Source organism: Patella vulgata, chromosome 5, assembly GCF_932274485.2.
Source record: "Patella vulgata chromosome 5, xgPatVulg1.2, whole genome shotgun sequence".
Taxonomy (NCBI): domain Eukaryota; kingdom Metazoa; phylum Mollusca; class Gastropoda; family Patellidae; genus Patella; species Patella vulgata.
In genome coordinates, this window is record NC_065883.2 from 26129562 (window position 1) to 26152831 (window position 23270).

Genomic DNA, 23270 nt, shown 5'->3' on the forward strand with positions numbered 1-23270 from the left:
AGCATCAGGCATCCTAATGATAGTGCCTAATACCATTTATTATAATGCCATCAAACTATTGGAATAATAATCATATAAACATGCTTGGCTTTCTTTTGGCATATCATACCAGGTTATCTGTAGAAGTCATAGCTCACTCCAGAATAATTATGTTGAGCAAAAAGTAAACTGAGAATTGAATGGTTATAAGGACTATGGAGGGTAGCTACAAATGTCTGGCAGTGGTCATTCATGATTCCTGTGGTGGTACTGAACAACTCCAAAGCTGTTTTAGGTGGTACATATTTCAGCTAATCTAGCCTAACTGCGGTCTGGAAATTAGAAAACTCTTGTCAGGGATACTCTACCACTACAAATGTCTGACAATTACATAGCTCTGTCAGGGGTAACCCACCACTAGAAATGTCTGTTAGTTAGAGTGTTTTTGTAACACCTGAAGATGTACGGTACACTGCTGTACGATTTTCATGTGGTACACTTTTGAGTTAATCTAGCCTAGTTGGGGGGCATGGCATTTTGGGCGTGGAATACCACACCCACCACCAGAAACCCGGCAGACTTACTTTCTGATGATACCAGATATACATGCGTTGATACCATATAGGAGAAAATTGGTACACTTTTCAGCTAGGTTAACCCCCTGGGCTCCTGCTCTACATACTCAAGTCAATCAATATTTGAATTTGTGGAAGTTTAACATTTGAAACTAAATTATTATGGATTTTCCCATTTCTTTTTAAGTTATCAATATTGGTATCACTAAAAAGTTTTAAGTTTATATTTAATGACATCAATAGCTGCTGGTTTTAAAAGCAACAAAGGAAAAAGCCAGAGAACAAAGAAATCCTAAAAAGATGCAATGCTTTTTAAGAAAGTATTCCGCAATTGACCAAAGCCAATGTTGACAAGCAAGGTCAAAATGTGAACTGAAGCCAGATTTTTAATGTCTACTAGTCTATACAACATGGGTATCCCTTTCTAAATATGGGAGCTGCGGTGACTCGCTGACCTGGAGGTTCGATCATGTAGTTGGCCAAGAAAGTTCATCAGGGTTTTCTGTCCTGGTTCAGTAATGCAAGACAGATGCCTGACCAAAGACAATGTATAGTCGTTCGGATGTGACGAAAAATGAAGGTCTAATGTACACATTGGCGTGCACGTAAAAGAACCCTTGGCAGTTGGAATGTGATGCAAGATTAGGCTGTAGCAAACCAATAGGACATTAAACCCCATTTCATTTCTTTCCAAATATGAATCTTTAGCTCCAACAAATTTTAGAATTCAATAGAAATAATAATACCCCTTTAAATATTGTACTCAGTGTACTACTCTATAAAGCAAAAATAAATATCCCAGGTACTGGAAAATAATTACACTTTTAGTCCCATTATGTACATATTTAATAAGAAACACATCATCTTATACATTTAAATAAGCAACAAAATATAGATTTGATCTAACTATAGGTATATTTAAATCATATAAAATATAATATCATTATAATATTTTAATAGTAATTGCAGGAGAACTGCACCACACATAAAATCTGAATAGAAACCGGGATGACTAACTAACAAATAAGAAACATAAAACACTGACATTGGGACTTGGAAGTAATAAATAATGGAAGTTCTATCACTTCTAGTTTATATCATGATTAGTTGTCTTTAAAAGAAGAATATATGATAAAGACTGATACCAATATTGTCCTTCAACTGATATAAAATTAACAGTGAGTATTCTAAACATTTCAATTTAGGATAATACAATGCAATAAAATAACAAATCAAGAACTAACAAGGGGCAGATTTCATTAAAAAATTACATAATACCATTTTAGTAAAAAGAAAAATTTTATAATGCTATTTTAGTAAAAAGAAAACAAAACAAGAACAAAAACAAAAACATTGGCACCACGAATTTTAAATTTTGTTTTTAATAATCATTAGATGTACATAGTTACTAAACCATATCTAAAATATATTCTATATAAAAAGATTTCTAACAATATATATTGAATAAAACTGGGACATACACCTATTTCATCTTGCAGATGCATGGGCAACGTTTTAGGTGAAATTTCCAAAACTTTGACAAAAAAAAACCCCTAACTTTTATTGACAACACAGACCATACATATAATCTTAATTGTATCAATATTTTTATTACATTTTTTCAATTTTACTTCTTGATTAGGACTAATATTTTCCATCAGACTTACTATTTATTAAGTACCGGTATATCACTGAATTCACAGTAGTTGTAAAATATGAGATCACAGATCAACTAAATGTTTTTTCCATTATATCTTTTACTTCTCTTTGATGTAATTCACCAATACCTACAGCAGATGTACTCAATACATCTCTCCCAGAATATCTCAACTGTAAGACATTAAATAATTATCATACACTCAACATAGCTATTTTACAACAGTCAACAAATAAAATACACTTTTATTTTAGTTTCCCTCAATTTCAACTAGCCTATATTTCAGACTTTTAGCTGACTAAAATTCTATACATTGTAATCAAGAAAAGAAGGCAATACAGAAGAATATTTTGTCCATTTTTGAGATTTAATTAAATTGTCCTTTGCAGTAATGGAGAATCAATATGATTTACCTTACAACCAACTACATTTTCAAATCTTGGTGCCACAAAAGACCAAGCTCCCATATTTCTATGTTCTTCTTGACTCCATATAAAATCTAGTATTAGAATTAAAAATGTCTTTTTTACTACTATCTGTTGTATTTGATTTACAAATGATGAAATTTTATATACATATTTCATGATAGAACTAGGAACAGAAATCTTAGATATTTAATCGAAAGAATATAATGGTGTTTAAATTATTGAATAGCTGCAAACTGTTTTAGGCATCTTACTTCTCTCTTTTTTTTCAAAAAAAAAAGAAATAGACAAAGGATATTTGAATATCTGTTTCAAGAAATAAAGTAATTGAAGCAGAAATATGTGTATGGACTAAAAACTATTTGGAGCATTTTTACTAGTTTAATTTTTTGTGCTTATTGTGAGTGAGCATGCTTGAGGCAATTTCAAAGAAAAACAGACACAGTGTTATGTAAATTATATAGACATGTAGGCCTACTTTATTACTCTAAGATGAGATAATAATACTGTAATGTAAAAACATACAATGTAAGTAATTTCAATTTATCACCTTTTAACTGCAAATTAACATGCATAAAAAGTTGGATGTACGCCCTGGGTATTCACTTGACCCATTGTCATCAATATTATTAAAAAATTAAGTAGCCCTACCATATAAATATACACTACCTTTTTTTTATTTACTAAAAAAAATTTAGATCTATTTAGCCACGAAAACTATATTGTTTATTACAATTTGAACTTCCAATACATTAATTATGATATTCGATTTAATTAGATTATCTACTTATGATGGAGGCATAAGCATAAAAAAAGTTTGTGTTATTCTATCGGCTGTGTGTGTGTTTTTATAGCTACGGGTCCGATAAGTTATTCATTTACCCTTTGTAAACTAGTTTTTCTCATTCAAGTGTATGCATTCTTAAAAATGAATTTTACAATTCAAGAATACTCATTTAAATTATAAAACATCAGTGCTGTCTCAAAATAGTAAGTGCAGGGGGGCTGCACCACACAAAATTTACACAAAAACAAATACACAGACAGGACATCATACTCAGGAAAACACAAACATACAGACAATTAAAAAAAAAGTGAATGGATAAAGGTGTCCATTAATGAAGTCAAATAGCGATTTTTCGGATCATGGCGGTACTCTCAATATAGTTGGCATTATTCACATTCCTGCTTTATTAAAATTTATTTCAATCACAAAATCAATGATTCCTTTGAAAAATCAAAGTATCAATATAAACTATTCATCAAGAAAAATAGAAATAGAACAAAAGCAGGGATAATTCTAACAGTACAGGTCGGTTGGAAAATTGATCGAGAAATCACGTAATGTAAACAAAGCTACATGACAGTATTTATTCATCATTAAACAAAAACCGAAATATTACCCAGCTCTACTTAATCATTATTAATTTCTTTGTTTAAATTAACACACAATGAGAAATTCCATTGTTTAAAAAATGAGACCAACAAAGAAAGATTAGAGGCTTGTGAAATGGAGGCGATGAAATCAATCAACCTCAACTGTTTGATTGCTTTGATCTCGGTCGTTAGATTGACTAATACTAATCCCAATCAATGGTCGTTATCGTGAGTCACAAAAACAAAGAAATTTGACTGATTGGGACTGGCTTCGGTGGCCGTAATCTGTACTAGTCAGGTGCCCCTATTACTGAGTACAATTTATAAGGAATATAGAAGAAAAAAAATTGGTTCTTTTAACTTACCTTTGGCTTTAGAATATTTGCTCAACTCAGCTTGAATTTCTGCTGCCGGGAAAGGACAAAGACTCTGAAAAACATGGATATAATTATCATATTATGTATATACAGATGCTTACCCAAGATTTAGCTTGAAATGAAATGGGGCTTAACGTCCTACTGTTCTGCTCAAACTGGACTAATAAAGACAGGCATACACCATACAGTGTGCTATGAGGGAAATTTTGCCTGGACAACGGCACTACGGCCTACTCTAATATCGATTTCCAACTGTCAAGTGATCTTTTATGTTCGTGGCAATGTGTACACAGGACCTTGGTTTTTTGTCCCGTCGAACGCCTAGACAGCTGTCCTGGTCAGGTCCCCACGTCCTGCACCACGCCGGAAAATGCTAATGATATTTCTTGGCCAACACTAGGAACAAACCTGAGCCAATGCCTTACTGAGCCACCGTGGTTCCCTGTAGTTGGGTGAGAGTGATGAAACTCTTATATTAAATTTCAACTGCCACGGGATTTTTTACGTGCACGCCAATCTGTACATGGGACCTTTGTGGTTTGTTCCAACCAAACAACTATACATTGTCCCTTGCCAGGGCATCTGTCCTGCACCACTGACAAGGGGGAACCACGCCAAAAAATCCAGATCAACTTTCTCGACCAACGCAAGGATCGGGACCTCCAGGTTAGCGATCCAACGTCTTACTCACTGAACCACTGTTGTTCCCAAGATCTTAGGGGATGACACTATTTAATGTGGTTAAAAACAAAGTCATGGGTGTCCCAAACTATATTTTAGAGCATCAAACATTTTGTAATTGTAAAAGCTTACTAGTCAGAAAACACAACTACACAAATGTGGATGTATAAAAACTTACTTCAAGTCTGATGAATACTGTATTATTTATATTTCTACTTTCTCTTTCTTTGACTAGATTATAATAATGTTTTCCTGAACAAAATATGACCCTTTCTACCGCATCTGGTTTAATACTAGTACTATCTCCAAGAACTGTTTGGAATTCTGTGCCTGGTCCCATTGTGGAAAGATCTGAAGCTGCTGCCGGAAGACGAAGAATAACTTTTGGTGCTGCTATAATCAGAGGTTTCCGGTAGTTTCTTACCATCTAAAAAATAAATTTTTCTTCTTCTATAATTTCATTTTTATTAAACTGTGTCTGTCCCATTAGTTATTGATTCTTTGCCGATATTGTCCTTATTTAATTGGATAATTGCCAGAAATTTCTCTTAAGCTAATTTAAGCAACAAAACCCCAATAAACCTTACTATCGACATCAAGTCATGTGCTGGATATAACTTTTAAGCTGTGTTGATAGACTTCATCAACTAATATTGAATGATTTAAAGGTATACCTGTCTTCGTAAAAGATGGAAATATTGAGCTGATGTAGTGGGGTGTACAACTTGTATATTAACATCATCACTATCAATACCATCTTCTTTACTATCAGATAACTACAATATAAAACCAGCTTTACTACATGTATCAGAGAACTACAGTCTTTACTATCAATTAGGGGGATCACGGTGGCTAAGTGGCTAAGATGCTGGCTCACTAGCCTGGAGATCGGGTGTTCAATCCCTGCATTGGCCGAGAAAGTTCATCTAGATTTTCCAGCGTGGTTCCCCCTTGCGTGATGCAGGACGAAGGCCCTGACAAGAACAGCTGTCTAGTCGTTTGGAAGGGACGAAAAATCAAGGTCTCGTTTACACATTGGCGTGAACGCAAAAGATCCCTTGACAGTTGGAATTCGATATAAGAGTAAGCCATAGTGCCGCTGTCCAGACAAAATTTCCCTCATAGCACACTGTATGGTGTATGCTCGTCTTCATTAGCCCAGTTTGGAGTAGAACAGTAGGACGTTAAACCGCATTTCATTTCATTTATTTACTATCAAATAACTACAAAATAAAAACTTCTTTACTATCAAATAACTACAATATAAAAACAGCTTTACTATCACATAACTACAATATAAAAACAGCTTTACTATCTTGAGCACTTTGCACATTACTAACATTTCATTCTTCGGCAATTTATAACAACAATAAATCTTATATCTATATTTGAATAGATTATTGAGAAGAATTTAAAATATAAAGATTAAATGGTACCTGAAGAAATCTTTCTATACGTGCATTAGAATGTTCTGGTCCAGCTCCATCCATACCATGTGGTAATAACATAACTATACCGCTCTGTAATAACCATTTAGCTGTAAAACAAAACTTTAAAATTTAAAATTCTCATCAACTTGACTATTTAACCATTAGGTCATCTGATAGTTTGCCTTTCACTGATTGCATAATATGATCTGTTACAAGTTTCAGTGGTGTAAACTGGTGCCTTTAAAACTGACATTATGTTAAACAACTTTATGTTAACTTGTAAAAGTGAGATGCAGTTTGTTGGATGAAACAATTAAAAAAAATGTACAGTATTTTTGGGTTCCCTTATAACTCATCGGTCAACAATCATATGTGGCAAGCTCTGGCTAAATGAATCATAAAACATAAAAAAAATGTTCCATCAATTCTGTCTTCAAAAAGACCTTATATTTAAATCTCCAATGCTCAAATGACAAACACAAATGCACAAACTTTGCTGTTTTGGTTGCTATGAACTTACGGTATATGGACTTGTGTTTTGGTTGCTATAAACTTACAAGTTTATATGTAGTCTGGCTTTGTTTAAGTAAATATCAGGTCATTTTTTTTAGAAATTAATACCATGGTGTATACCAACATCTAGGCTAAATATCTCAGCCATTTTCTAAGATGAATGTATATATCACAATACATTTTAAAGCCCTTTAAATAAACAATTTAAATTAATGAATAGCTGTTTTTTGATGTTTGACCCATATGTCTCTCATTTAGTCCTTTGAAGCAGATCCATGATTGTATCTTATACCTGATTTAACTACAGTTACAGGAGGATCGCACTACATGCAAAACAATAATAACATGTACTTACTTTCACCACTGGTAATATAAGTATCTATTATGGACTGTGCACCATTAAAAAAATCACCAAATTGGGCTTCCCATATAATTAAATTGTTTGGACTTTCTAAACTCATGCCATATTCAAAACCTAGTACAGCCTCTTCTGATAAAGCACTGTTTGCTACCTAAAATATTAGATACATCATGTTTATATATTATTCATTTGAAATACAGGAATCGATGCATAGACTGGACATATACCTCATTAAAGTTGAAATTTCATATTTTTAAGTTATATTTTTAAAATTTATTAAAATAAAGCCTTAAAATAGATGGTATCTATAAACAGTCCTACTTTGTTAAAGAATAATCCTATTAATCCTACAATTCACTTTTGCCAGTTGAGCAATTGGCAAAAATATCATTTTCAACTTCAAATTCAAATGTTTGAAGATAGCTATTCCATGGGGGGGGGGGGGGGGAATAGAAAAACAAGGGAGGTAATTGTGTTATTATTTCCGGGGTCAAAGGATTTTTAAGTGGGAGAATAATACCTATGATCGTATAATAGTGAGTTGACAACCTATTGAGCAAAAGACATAGAAATAATTATGTTTTGACTTTCTTAGAAAATATGAAGTTATCACTTTAACACGGCTCAGTAAGGTGCTAGTTGACTAGTCTGGGGGTCCCTGGGTTTGATCCTGGTGTTGGCAGAGAAAGTTCTTCTGGACTGTCCGACCTGATTTCTTTTTGTCAGTGCCTGGTAAAAAACAGTATCTAATCAATTGAATGGGACGAAAAAGTCGAAAATGAAATGAAATGGGACTGAACGTCCTACTATTCTGCTCCAACTGAGCTAATGAAGATGGGCATATGCCATACAGTGCTCTATAGGTGAAATTTTGCCTGGACAGCAGTGCTACTCTTATAGTCCACTCTTATATCGAATTCCAACTGTACACAGGACATCAGTTTTTCGTCCCATCCAAAAGACTAAACGTTGTCCCTTGTCACCACTGACATGGAGGGAACATGACGGAAAATCCTGATGAACTTTCTCGGCCAATGCAGGGATCGAACACGGGACCTCCGGGTTAGCGAGCCAACGTTGTACCCACTGAGCCACCCCAAAAAAGTCTAGATCCCATGTATGTACATCTTGGTGTGCATGTAAAAGAACACAGATCAGTTGGAAAATGCAATTGAGTAGGCTATAATGCCACTGTCTGGGCAAATTTCTCTCATAGCACTCTCCATGGCATAATATGTCCATCTTCAGTAGCAAACCCCCAGCCTCCAGACTAGCGAGCAAGCATCTTACTCACTGAGCCATCGTTTCTCCCTTACCTCAAAGAAAGCTTGTTGTGTATCACTAATATTGTTTAAAGGTATATACATATCATCTGTTTGTTGATCTATAACCATAGCATGACGATGACTAAATGTACCTCTACCTACATCTTGTCCACATATACGTACATTAAAACCTTTAATACATAATATACTATATCACATCATATTAACATATAAACCTTTAAACATATATTATGCAAGACCTACATCTGCCTATCGCAGGTCTTTCTTTAGGCCTGAAATGTTATCTAAATTATTAATAGACATTAATTTACTTATCCACCCCATAATCAACTCTCGATGCCATCGCTAGCCTGCGATATTTAGCGGATTGAAATACATTTTTTCAAAAATAATTTAAATGTAAAAATGGATAATCGAGACTTGGATTTTCATCATACCGACTTAAGTAATGGTGATCGGGGCTAGCCTCACATTCAAAAGCTAATATCTTGGTTCATAGAGGAGCAATTTGACTGAAATTTTCAGCATATTCTATTTACGTTATGTTTTTTTTTAAACTATTATAGCGGGAACCGTTAACTCTTTATCTAATCTCCCATAATACCCCTTTAATACATAAAATATCTCACTAGGAATTGGTTATTGTCTAGAATCTAATACACATGTTCAGTTAATAGATCACCATCAAAAAAGTCATAAAACCTGTCTAGAAGCAACAAAATACGTCTGGTTTGTGCTATTGTCCAGTCTACCGCAAGTCTTTTAGATTTGATATCAGTCAGCTAGTTTACCAGCCTTTGGTTTCTCTGGTTGAATTGAGAAAAGACTATGTCTAGAAAAGGATGGGATTTCTTAATTACGTAAGGAGCTTTGGTTTCATGTCAAATTAATACTTTGTTGAGTTCCATCCGGAAACTTAGAGGGGTACAGTAATGCAATGGTGGTCAACATTCATGGCATTTATACAGTTTGCCAAATGGTTTCTAGAGATCTGAAGTGTTTGTTTAATATGTGAAATATTTAGTTCCTATATTGCCTTATTTTAGAAACTATATTTTCAGATTTAGAATCTGGGTCTGGCGGCTAAATTCTTGAATGAAGTGAATATTTATTGAATACTGTCCAGTTCTTGTTTCAGCTTCAAGTTTATTTTATTGACGAAAAAAGTATGTATAATCTATTATAGCCTAGAGAAATATTTCAAAACAAGTAATGAAAGTTAGCACGTAATCATGCTTTAAAACTACTTCCATATTTAAAATATACAATACCTTGATAAAGTAATGAACCAATAGATAGGGCTTCTGCTGTTGCCCAGTCTAATTCTTTCCCTTCCATCAATTTTTGTTTCCGTCTGTCTAAATGTGTTTTTTGTATGGTTGAGTGACTTTTCTAAAAGAGAACAATTTTCCATATTATTAAAATTAATTCACAAAATAATACTTAACAAGATGATAGTTACCAAAGTTATCAAATCAAATAATCTTTCATCTTACATTATCAGACTACAACTAAAAATAACTACTCACAATATGTTATATTTTATCTTACATTATCAGACTATAACTAAAAATAACTACTCACAAAATGTTATATTTTATCTTACATTATCAGACTATAAGTAAAATAACTACTCAGAATATGTTATATCATATCTTGAAAGATTATTATAAAACAATGCTTATATAACATTTACCCTTCTTCATTGGCCCAGAGGGTACAGAAAAGTTGGACTTTAATCCTCATTTCATTCAAACAACATTCATGTTATTTCCTCCATTAAACAGTGCATACTGATCTTCTAGTAAAGGGATTAAAATAGTTCTTGTGTTATTTTGTACATGATAAAAACTGGAGCATGTTAGACAGTCAAGAATCCAAATCTTCCTCCTTTACAAACAAGCCTGGATATAACCACATTTTATTCAATTGTTTTTATCCTATATACTTACCCATGTTTCAGGAATTTCCACTGATTTAGCACCAATAAATTTAAGTGTATCTATATCAACACCTGTATCCCATCTAGAAATAACATCACCAGCTTGTTGTATATTACTCCATTGTTTTAATAGATGAAATGGCTGAAAATAATTGGAAATGAATTCATTACGCAAAGCATTATCAATGATTTTCAAGTTATATTAGGCATGATTCAATAATTCTTGCTTTAATCAGGCCGCCCCTGACATATTCTAAGTTGATCAATATCCAAAGTGATTTAAGCAGTGTTCACATGATCATGCCTAATTACTGGAATACCTTTATTTATGATTAACTAGCAGGATACCTGGCTTCACTCGGGGGTCATAACTCCGAAACCGGAAGCGGTAGACTAACGCCACCTGGCCTATGTTACTCCCCGGTCCGAGCTACCTCTATACCCCAAATTTCAGACTCGGGGCAGACCTAGTGTAGCCGCCAACCCCGAACAGACAGACAGACAAACGACAGTCACAAATATATATATAGATAAGGTAGTTTAAAGATATCTATAGTTACCTGTATAACATATGAATCTACTTTACTTATATCTGATTGTAATACTGTATTCCATTCTTTAACTGTATCATCTAATATAGACATCTCACATATACCTTCACTCTATAATAATAACATATCTAATATAGACATATCATATAATCCTTCACTCTATAATAATAACACATCTAATATAGATATATCAGATATACCTTCACTTTAAAACAATAACACATCTTATCATATCACATATACCTTCACTCTATGCTTAGAGCACACAGCCTCACTGACGGATGCTTATTCACTTATACCTTCAAAATTAAATGAAGTAAAATAACTTACAACAATTTTTTCAGCATATAAATCTGGTATACTCTTCCTGGAGTTAATCGCCTGGTACATCAGAGGATTAGTAAAGGCTGGATCATCCAGTTCATTATGACCATATTTACGATAACACATCAAATCTATTATTATATCTTTACGGAACTTCTGTCTGTATTTCATTGCTATTGATGTAGCTCTTATAACATCCTGTAATATATAAATAATACAGGCAAATCACTACAAGGGTTTGCCAGGTCTCCTAACTTGACTGTCAGCAGCAAAATCTTGCTGTAAAAAAATGTCAACAAACCCACTATGTCCTGATACCATCAAACAACAGGTAAATTTGAGTGGATGTCTCAGGGATCATTAAGTCATACTGGAGGTGAAAGGTACAAAGCCATATAGCAGAAATCAACAACATCTGTCTGAGCAAAATCTTTCTAAATTTATTGCGTTTTTTCTTTCTGCATCCTACAGAACATTTCTTATTTAATATTTTGTTTTGATAAAGATATGCTATATTAGATAATGTTATTAAAGGAGAATTATTTTTGATTAACCTACCTCAGGATAATCAGAGTTCACGTGTAGAACAGGAATAGAGTTAATTTTACCTATATCACTACTGTACGTTGATGACCTAAAACATTATATACCCAAATTAGTCATAGATAAATATTCAAATTTTAATGCCAGCCTTTCTTCTGAGCTGTCTGTCAAGTAACTTACTGCTAATTTTTAAAACAGCCAGAAAATAAAAATTTTCAAGTATATTAATGTTGCATCTAAAAGAATAAGTCTATCATATAATGATCCTGGATGCCTGAAGAGAAACTTTTTTTCCTGCCTGTATAAACAAAACCAAGTGCTCATATGGCATATGTGTTGCTTCATACACAGCGAATGACAGTTTCCTTCATTAAGTCACGTCCGGTGTGGTAAATGTCCTTCAGTTTTAGAATCGTTGGAACTACTAAGAAAATGAATAAAATATAAAGAATCTGCAATGACTGTTGCTTTAATATTGTTGAAGTAGCATAAACAAACCTGCCTTGTCTTGCTTCTGCAGTAAAACCTATTTGATTATTAACTATAAGATGAATTGATCCACCAACTGTAAAATGAGGACAATCAGCTATAATTAATGTTTCTGCTACAATACCCTTAAATATAATATAGATCATTTTATATTCAAGTTTTAAGAATGGCAAAAGGAAGGCATTTCTTGTGCTGAATGGCAAGCCCTTCCCTTTTACCTGTTCCATTGCCACACTAACCCATTTTACCAGAGTCATTTTAACCCTAACCCTTTTTACCTATTTCATTTTCACCTGTTAAATTACGGATATTGCAAGGGAATATGATATCTGTAGATATTTGGTAGACAGAATTTGGAATTTTACACTCGTCAACCACATAATATTTAGACATGACATGGAAAAAAATTAAAAATGTACCTGAGCACTGAAGGCAGCATCACCATGAACTTGTAAACAAAGAACTTTATCACCAACATGCGACTTGTCATCACAACTATATTCACCTTCTTGTAACATTTGTTGTTTAGCTCTAGCTTTACCAACAGCTACAGGATCATTGGCCTGGAGGGTATAATAATAAATAGGATATAGTAAGGATCGTTAACACATCGTTAAAATAACTGGACAAAAATATAAGATCTAAATAACCGAGAAAAATGAAGCAGGCAGAAGGAAAAAAACAAATATGAAAATATTTTAGTCCCCAATCAAACAGAAGTATATCAGGCTTAAGTGGAGCAAAACAGCAATTTATTACATAATGATTCAGGTCTTGTGAGCTATAATCAATTAATAAACTCAATTTTACCATATATACAACTATTGAGCAGAAGCTACAGTATTTTCATATAATAGTACTGATATATACTAAACTATACGAAAATTATAAGAAAAACAAATTAAACAACCAATTACAATTATAATTTTCAAAGATAAAAAAATATTCAAGTATCAATATTGTAAATGTAATATTATCATTAATATACATATGATTTGATATGATATAACATTTGTGTATATTATTAAATGTCCTCCCATAACAAAGATAACTCCTATTAAATTAAAAACTTCCTTTATCTAGCATCTAGCATAAAACCATTTTTCACTCAATAAAACCTACCTCTAGATGTGAAGGATTGGGCAAAAATGACACCTGAACATTTTTTCCTCCATATTCTAAGTCAATTGAAGTATCTATGAATGAATAAACCAATACAGGAGATACTTTCATTGAACAGTTTATATAAAACTAAAGATGTCTCACTCACTGAATTTGCACAGCTTGATTTAATCTTTATGTAACCTTAAGTATTTTAAAAGTCTAGTACAACTAGCAACTGAAATAAAATCTAAAATACCATTAAGTATTGTTTAATGGTCGAGAGCGAGACATTAAGTAATATATTATAACATATATTTTTACAATATATTACGCAATGTCGGAAGCTCGAGACCATTAAACATCTTAAAATACTGACACTCCGCACAAGCTTTTACGTCACACTAGTCCAATATCTCACTGGTATGAATAAAGTACTATTGGCAAGTTGCCCGTACGATTATTTGAAATAATGGTACGCCAACATCAAAGGGTGACGTCACATCTGTATTTTAAGTATATCTAAAGGTGTGAATTAAAAGTCTTTAATAAAGGGACTTACAAAGATGTGAGAGGACATCACCAGTTCCTTTAACATCAGGTGGGAATTCTGTTTTACCTTTCATCTGTAATTAGAAATATAAAAAAAATTATTAAAATATTTAAAAAATCTAAAAAGTAGGATAGAACAACCAATACTGATATTATTTGAAAAACTGGCCAGAAATTTGACTCCACTCATTTTTTTGTCATTCTTCAAACTCTTACCTCTTTAAGGTAAGTGCAGGCACTACTACTGTGAAGTCGGAACTATTAATAAAATCAAATATAAAGTTTACCTTTTGTAACATAATAACTGGAGGAAACTTTAACATACAGGTTAGAAAATTTAACCGACCTCTATGTGGCATACACATTACTACATTTGAGACATCATCTGAAATTTTCAAAAAATCACAATTTTAAAGCCAGAAGTAATATAACTTATATTGAAGTTGTAGGGAATTTTGGAAATCAGTGTTGTTTTGTTTTTATCAATGTACTTACATTCAGAACAACTGTGGAATATTTCATCAAAAACTCCCATCATGCTCTCTCCTCCTTCTCCGCCATATCTTTTAACTGTGGTGAATTTGTTAGCCAGAAAATGGTCAAATGTCTGAAATTTAATTGGTCATGACATATATTTCAGGTATAAAGCTGTACAACTTCTGCTGGTCTACATATAAATATATAAAGGGAGTATAAAAACATTTTTTTCAATAAATAAAACGCTTCTATTTGTTTTGGTTTTTTTATCCTTATGATCCAAATTACTGTAAATCATAAATTGATTCTAGGCCATGGAAGAGTTCATAAAAAAGAAATTGCAGGGGAGGTGACTGGAACTTGATTGGACTTTTGGCCTGGGGCCTGCTGCAGCGCCCGATTCTGTGGGCATGCTGATTTAAGAATTATGCTTAATAACCACTTAATTGATTTCACACCTGAGATTTCAGAAGAAGTTTTGCAAGATCAGTTTTTCTTTCATCACTAATTCCTATCTGTGATTTTTTCTCAAAGTTTTCAGCAAACCATTCTCTCTCTGTTTCAGACTGAAAAACACAAAGGCATGGATTGATTTTAATGAATTTAATAGCAGATTAATTAATACTGTTAACATGACATCTAGGGGATCACGTGGCTAAGTGGGTAAGACGCTGGCTCGCTAGCCTGGAGGTCGGGTGTTCGATCCCGGCATTGGCCGAGAAAGTTCATCCAGATTTTTCGGCGTGGTTTCCCCTTGTCATTGATGCAGGATGGAGGGCTTGACAAGGACAGCTGTCTAGTCATTCGGATGGGACGAAAGACCGAGGTCCCATGTACACATTGGCGTGTACGTAAAAGATCCCTTGGCAGTTGGAATTCGATATAAGAGCAGGCCCAGGCAACATTTCCCTCATAGCACACTGTATGGCGTATGCCCGTCTTCATTAGCCCAGGTTAGGAGCAGAACAGTAGGACGTTAAACCCTATTTTATTTCATTTCACATGACATCTAAATGGGCATTCCATAAAGTAGGCCTAAATTTCATTTTAAAATATTGTCTCTTTCAAAGTTATTGAAAAAGAATTGGTAATGAGGGCTATATTTACAGAGAGAGAGAAAGAGAGAAATTGTGGTTAACGTCCACTCTACACAAACATATGGTTTAATTTTATTTTATTAATTTGCTTGCACGTAGGGGTCTTTAGCAGCGGGAGGAAACCAGAGAACCTGGTGAAAACCCACGAGGTTGGACAGGCGACCCTACTCCTTGTCATGTACAACTGGGGATTCGAAACCATGTCAGTTGACTCAATGACATTCCTTATGATACAGCACGCACGTGCTAACCATTTGGCCATCCACCCCCCCACTATAATAATATAATGAACCATAAATGAAATGGGGCTTGATATTCAACTTTTCTGCACCAATGAATGTTGGGCAAAGAACATGCAGTGTACTTTAAGGGTTCTTTTACGTGCACGCCAATGTGACTAGACCAAGTTCCTTACCAGGCACTCCTTCCTACACTACTTACAATGGGGAAACCAGGATCTCCTGGTTAATGCATCAACGTGCGGCTTTTATGGAATAAGGATGGAAAACTTACAACTATTAAATATTAATGTCAGCATCATTACATCCAGTTATGATATCTGGCAATATTGCTTTAAAATTAATTCATGTATATTATACAAACTACCTACAACTAAATGATCAAATTCTGCTGCTATACCCTGACAATATTGCTCTTCTAGTTGTTGTACTAAGTCATCAATAGATATTTGTGATTGACTAGAATAGAATATACCAGCCGTATTAATCTGTTGATTTAAATCATTAGATAAACCATATCTCTCTAGTGATAACTCGGACGGATTCCTGAAAATATCACAATATAATCAACTTTTATAAGCGCACAAATGACAACATCTACCATTTTTTAGAATAATTTAAAATGAATTCTAGAAGTAATCTCTCTTTGACTGACATTTGGTAAATAACAGAGAAATTTATTGATTTTAATATTCCATTCTCTAACTGCTCCAACATCTTTGCGGTCCTCTTCATTCATGTAAACTTTTTGATTTTAGTGGCAATTATATCAACTCTTTTACAAGTTGAATTAATTTCAGGATGCATTAATTTCTTGTATTACAAAGTAGGCCACTACCTCCTAGTTTGAATTCCTAAAGGATCGAGGTCTGCTTTCAGATGACCAAACTTTCTATATGCTTGAACTAATTGATATATATTTCCATTTCTTATTCTGTTTTGCAAAGCATCTCCTTGAATAACTGAAATAGTTAATATAATTCACATAAATCCCCGATAACATGTGCATATACTTTGCATATCCTTAATGCACTTTCAAAACCTTAAAATTGTATCTCATATTTTTTAAAACCTATTTTATTTTAATCAAATCTATAGACTATACATATTCCCATAAAGCATGTTTATTTAGTCAACTGGCATTGGTCTATGTGGTGTTTGTATTTCTAAGTATTTGTGTTATCTCATCTTTATTACCTCATTAACATAATATGGTTTCACCAAATGGATCCTTTTTAAGGAATTCATAGTTAATATTATCCTTTGCCTGGAATGTAAGCCTATTATCTTGTTTTTGGGTTTTTGGGGTTTTTTTTTAATCTTTTACTTCTTTTATATTGTTATTGTTATCATGAACTCCTATATGTATATTAAACTCAAGTTTACTAAATGTCTCTTGTCTGCGCGGGAGCCACGGTTGCTAGGTGGTTAAGACGCTGGTTCGCTAGCCTGGAGGTCGGGTGTTCGATTCCCTGCATTGGCCGAGAAAGTTCATCCAGATTTTCCGATGTGGTTTCCACTTGTCAGTGGTGCAGAACGGAGGGCCTGACAAGGACAGCTGTTTAGTCCTTTGGATACGAAAAACCGAGGTATACATTGGAATGCACGTAAAAGATCCCTTGGCAGTTGGAATTCGATATAAGAGTAGGCGATAGTGCCGCTGCCCAGGCAAAATTTCCCTCATAGCACACTGTATGGCATATGCCCGTCTTCATTAGCCCAGTATACAGGAGCAGAACAGTAGGATGTTAAACCCCATTTCATTTCATTTTCTCTTGTCTGCGATATCACCTCGGTGGAAGCAGACGTAAAATACAACTAACTCACACACACTAAATGTCCGCGATATCACCTCGGTGGAAGCGGACGTATAATACAACAAACTCACACACACACACTAAATGTCATTGTGCTTGATAATGATAAGAGGATGTAATACCGGTACTTGTCGAAACATCGTGCTTTTAGAATAAAACCAGTGATTGTTTCCCATAAAATTGTGTTCTGTTAATGTGTTTCCCAATCCCTAAATGTCACTTAAAAGATTATCTTGTAAACCTAGCCCAAATTAGACATACTGATTAAACGCACATGACTATTCCTAGTATATATATCAACATATAGTTCCTAAAAAAATGTTGAATATATGATATTCACAGAAAAGGGGAACATGTGGTATGATGCCTGGTTTCCCCTTATCAGTGGTGCTGGACAGGGGTTCTTTCTCACAAGAAATTAAGGCCTCTCTTACTACTAGACCTAATTCAGATGACAGATGGGACAAAACATATGGCCATGGTCTTCTAGGCCTACCTTATACCACTGACAGCACACAGTTGGAAATCGAAATAAGAGCAGATCATCACTGTGGTTAGAGCAGAAAAGTAAAATGCTGAAATCCTTTTTATTTTATTTTTCATTTCATTAGAAATGTAAACATTACCACGTGTGTCCATATGGAGGTGTGTCCAAATGCAGAAAATTCATTTATCAAGAAATGTCACGCGCTAATGTATATATATAATAGGCATTTTATATACAGGAAAGAAACCAATGAAATTTCTTTTTGTTCACTAGTGTTTAGTAAACACCACAGAAATTATTATACCGGGTGCCGTTACGTGTAATTTTAAAGCATAATAAGTAGAACAGTATTAGATGGCATATTTTATGGAAATAATTTATACTAAAGGTCACACTGACCTAAATAATAAAATTGACAAACTTACCAAATTTTTCGTTGTCTGATTCCGCGTAAGGCTTGTAACCATATACACCAGTTTTTGAGTGATAAAGTGTGACACATCTTTTTGCATGACGACCTGCCAGTCTAGTAGAATTCGACATAAAACGATACATTTTTGTGTGGTTGCTAAAATACTTTTCTGGTTCACATTTCAAGGTAAACAACTCTTGTAAAAGTTATAGACCTTAGTATCCAGACTCTTTGGACTTCTGGCATTGTTGTCCATGCAATGCCAGAATCAAGAATAATAATTTCTAAGAATTTTTTAAAATAAAGTCAAGGATTTAACATCTTATCGACAATCATAATTCTCTCGCGCGAGTTAGTAGTAAGGGGTTGCCACTGCCACTGGACCCTATCATATGGACTAGGCCTACTAGTACTATATATATATATATATATATATATATATACTATTACTATAGGTAGATTTGAGGTTTATTATTTATTTATTTTTCCAAGAGGCATATCAAACATGGCAAGAGGTGATAATATAATGTTACATGATAATTAGATGAGAAAGTTTTGATGAGAGAAAAAGTAATGATGTCATGAATGATCTGCCTCTTCAGGATATGCCTCTTCAGGATATGCCTAACCCATAAAAACCTGCTTAAATCAAAACTAGGTTTATTTAAAATTATTTCCAGTGGGGTCCTTGGAGGAGGATCGGGTCCTGTCATTCATACTGTATTCAACAATATTCTTATAGGGAGACTTTCAATAATTATACAGTAGGCTATTTTTGTTAATTTATTCTTGATGTCCTGGGTATTTCACAAAGAATTTTCTCCTGTGCAGTATTTGACCTTGGAGTTAGCAAACTGTGGAGCATTATAAACATAGACACCCTTTTTGTGACTTTTATTGCCTCATGCCTCTTAAAGGAGCTGTCCTTATTATATGTGAACCAGATGAGTTAATTCTGTGTGGAAGACTCTTAGAAACAAACCTTTATTCTGGTCGGATCAATTAATTGTGTACCATATGGTAGACTCTGGTCCTCTGTGTAAAACTATGTGGTATTTATTTGTAGAAAATACAGATTGGTTGGCAATAAGGTCCAAAAGTCCATAGCCTACTATTCCTTGATTGCCTGGATAGCCATGTCACTTGCCTAAGCAATGGTGGTAACTAGGAAGTGATTGTTACCATGTCATGCATAAATTGAACAACAGAATTCTTTAAAAGAGTTACGTTACCCTGTGAAGCACATCAAGATATTATTTTTAAACTGCCAAATCTGTGAAATCTGAGATGCTTCTCTAAGTAGGCAAAGGCAATAAAAGAACCTGGTCAAATGCAAACAACTTCATTCCTGTTTACATACAAACTTTATACTGAGCTCTTCACCATGATGACAGACCAATATCATCAGTAGAATATTTATAACATTGGCCAGATTTGTAAATAGAATGCTTAAGCTGATAACATTCATCTTGTTTATTCAACATAATTTTACATTAATTCATATGTAGTTAGAAAGACTGTGCAATAATAACTTGTATATTATCACAAATAACATTATTAAAAATTATCTAAATCCTGACTTAAAAAACATAAATCATTTTAATTATTATTAATCAGTGCATTGAGTTCAATATCTTGTAAATGTATCTACCAGTTTTATATCTTTCTGACTAATCAAAACAAAAATATTAAAACCAAAAAATAACAAATAAGCAATATAAAGTGGTTTACAACAGTTTGCATAACAAAATATGGCGTACTATAAATGCAGAAAACAGCTCTAAATACTTAAAACTGAGTTATACTGGCACAATTTCTCAAAAGAAAATAGAATGCAAAAAACATTCATTCATACTTTTGTAATGCAGACAATGGCCTTAAATACTTAAAACTGAATTACCGGTATACTGGAATTCCACAATAGAAAATAGAATGAAAAAATTATTTTTCAAGTAAAAATTCCATCTTTTTCATCATTTTTTTAGCATCAGAGATATTGACAATATTTAAGATAGAAATCGAAAGACAAAAATCTCCCTGTTTATATGTACCAAAAGCAACCCTTAGATACCATGAGTCAAAATATATTTGGTAGCACATAAGAAAACAATTAATATTCAGCATTTTCTGAAAGTTTAAATTCGATCAAGTTGACAGAATCAGTTAATAATATACATTTAATCCTCTTTAAAATAGATATTCTATTAAATAAAATATCAGGGTCAACCTAATAATGTAATATTTTTGAAATATGTCATATTTTAAATGATCACATACATGATTGTATAATATAATATATTGAAATTATCAATAACAGCATAATTTCTTTGTATAGTAAATTTTCTAAAAATATTCAATGTTCTATAAACATAATCATTAATAATAACTGTTTGCTATAAGCTTACTGCATCCTCAATTACAATTATAACAACAGTAATGAACATATCACATCTTTAATCTAAATAATAACTGTAATGCTATGTGACATATTATTAATAATAAAATTTGTAATAAGCATATCACATCTTCAATCTAACTTATAACAGTAATGCTATGTAAACATAATATTAATAATAATCATTTGTTACAAGCATACTGTAATTTCAATTATTATTATAACAACACAGTATGCTTTGTTATCACATTAAAATATACTGAGAAATAATACTAAACTGTACATGCATTTGTTGGCAATTGTCAAGATAGAATTTTCATGATTTTAATAAAAGATGACTATAGTTTATTGTATTATATCTTTTTAATTCTTAAATTAAGCTTCTAAAATGAAAACCCCAAGCATAAAGATGTTATTATAGAAACAATGAAAGGACCTTCGATGGAGGACAAGAGTTATTTACATATTTAATATACATTACAAATCAGCTGAATTTAATGTTTCAGTTGAAGAAAGTTCATCAATTCATTGTGCACAAGAAAATAGTATATTATTATGCTTTTGGGTAATTTTATAATCTTCCTAATCATAAAGTTTATGAGTTTACATATAGCACTTAGATAACTCGATGAGTTATTATATTTATTTATATTGCGTAGATCTTTAAAAACAAAATGTATACAAGTATTTTTCACTGTTCACAAAAGGCATTTAATGTGCTTTCTAAAAGCTTTCTATGTGAGCAGAAATGAACAGAAACACCTAATATACATTAAAATCAATGAAGTACTCAATTACGTAATGATAGTTTGATATTTCAAATTACTAAAGTCTATCAGGATATTCTTTTACCTATTAAATATATTAACAAAATATTATCCATATTCCATAATTATATTCTCCAACCCAACTCATAGATTAACTTTCATTTTATCCATTGGTGTACACACCAAGTTTTATTATAAAACTTAAACAGGCATTATGCAAGGGCTAAATCTGCCCACTGCAGGTTTTTCCTTTCGGCCTTAGTTGTTATATAAACTATTAATTAGACATTTAATAACATAATTAACTCTCAATGCCATCTGATGGGTCCAATTTTCAACAGATTTGAATCTGATCTGCAGTTCATCGGATGTTGATGATTAACTGTAAAAATGGATGATCGATACTTTGTTTATTATCGTAACAATGGTAACAATGACAATCAAGGCTACAGTGTTTTTGAAATCAGGACTGAAATTTTCTATTATTTAACTATAATAGCGAGAACTGTCAGCTCTTTATCTAATCTTCCATAATGCCGCTTTAAGTCTTTATGCTATTCATTAACACCTGAAATTAATGGACTAATACTGTCCATTCCATGTTCTTAGACATATATTTCAACTTTTCTTATATTACATATCAACATATTCAGCTTTATAATCCTCATATTTCCTAGTGGTCAAATCTTATATCTTCATTCAATATCCAACATATGATCGTCACCTTCAAGTTTCATTCCCTTCGTTATAGTCATACCCTTGATAGTACCTGCCATAGGAGCATTTACAACCATTTCCATTTTCATAGCACTCAGAACAACTATGGGTTGGCCCTTCTTGACCTTGTCTCCAACCTTAACCTTGATGTCAATTATCTCCCCTGGCATAGGGGCACCAACAGATCCCAACACTCCTTTAATAGCTTTAGGGTGAAAGTGCATTTCCTGTAAAATAAAGCATTGGAATATTAAAGTTTGAATATATTTATGTAACAGTTGAAATTCCATATAAAATCAACAGACTTTATACATGTATAGGCGATAAATAAACTGGCATGTTTCTCTAAATGAATTAACAGCTAGAAAACCACAATAAAATGTAAACTGAATCTAAAACATGTGCCTGAGTGAATTGTGTGGTTACATCAAAAATAGTTATCAACAGCAATGTTTTTGTTATAGGTCAATGTGCACCATCGTCCAGTATCATTTATTGTTAATTATAACATTTATTAGGGTTGTGTACTTGATCAATGAGCCTACGGTACACTTCTGGCTTGGTCTGTGATATATAAAACTATTATGGAAGCAGACGTTAAGCAACAATGAAAAAGATACTTTCCATTACAGTACCTCCCTTTACCACAGAATATATAAACATGCAGCAATTAATTTAAGTAATCTAGTAGGTTCTGAA

At 33.0% G+C, this 23270-nt stretch overlaps 2 protein-coding genes across 4 annotated transcripts in view; both read right to left on the reverse strand.

Moving 5' to 3' along the window:
* Nucleotides 1-1382: 1382 nt before the first annotated feature.
* Nucleotides 1383-18872, reverse strand: LOC126821523 (2-oxoadipate dehydrogenase complex component E1). Its single transcript, XM_050549970.1, has 23 exons — nt 18706-18872; nt 16815-16938; nt 16348-16522; nt 15099-15206; nt 14659-14770; nt 14451-14548; nt 14174-14237; nt 13633-13706; nt 12930-13073; nt 12520-12635; nt 12037-12112; nt 11485-11676; nt 11164-11265; nt 10614-10745; nt 9933-10053; nt 8692-8831; nt 7370-7526; nt 6508-6608; nt 5746-5847; nt 5250-5498; nt 4379-4442; nt 2625-2710; nt 1383-2384 (listed from the first exon to the last, which is right to left on the reverse strand). The coding sequence occupies exons 1-23, from the start codon at nt 18833-18835 to the stop codon at nt 2283-2285; spliced, it is 2769 nt and encodes a 922-aa protein (XP_050405927.1). The 5' UTR covers nt 18836-18872; the 3' UTR covers nt 1383-2282.
* A 1253-nt stretch (nt 18873-20125) lies between these two features.
* LOC126820813 (pyruvate carboxylase, mitochondrial) overlaps nt 20126-23270 on the reverse strand; it is a 35728-nt gene continuing 32583 nt past the window's right edge. For all 3 annotated transcript variants that reach the window (XM_050548939.2, XM_050548940.2, XM_050548938.2), the window contains one exon: nt 20126-22798. In XM_050548939.2, coding sequence (XP_050404896.1) covers nt 22550-22798 — 249 coding nt within the window. In that variant the 3' untranslated portion in view covers nt 20126-22549. The remainder of the gene's footprint in view (nt 22799-23270) is intronic.

Excerpts from the sequence above, each read along its gene's own strand:
- LOC126821523 (XM_050549970.1), bottom strand. The coding sequence starts at position 18,835 with ATGTATCGTTTTATGTCGAATTCTACTAGACTGGCAGGTCGTCATGCA. Across the intron at positions 14,771-15,098 it reads AACTTCTTCTGAAATCTCAG|ACATTTGACCATTTTCTGGC; the intron begins GTGTGAAATCAA and ends ATTAAATTTCAG. Across the intron at positions 12,113-12,519 it reads GCAGAAGCAAGACAAGGCAG|GTCATCAACGTACAGTAGTG; the intron begins GTTTGTTTATGC and ends ATAATGTTTTAG.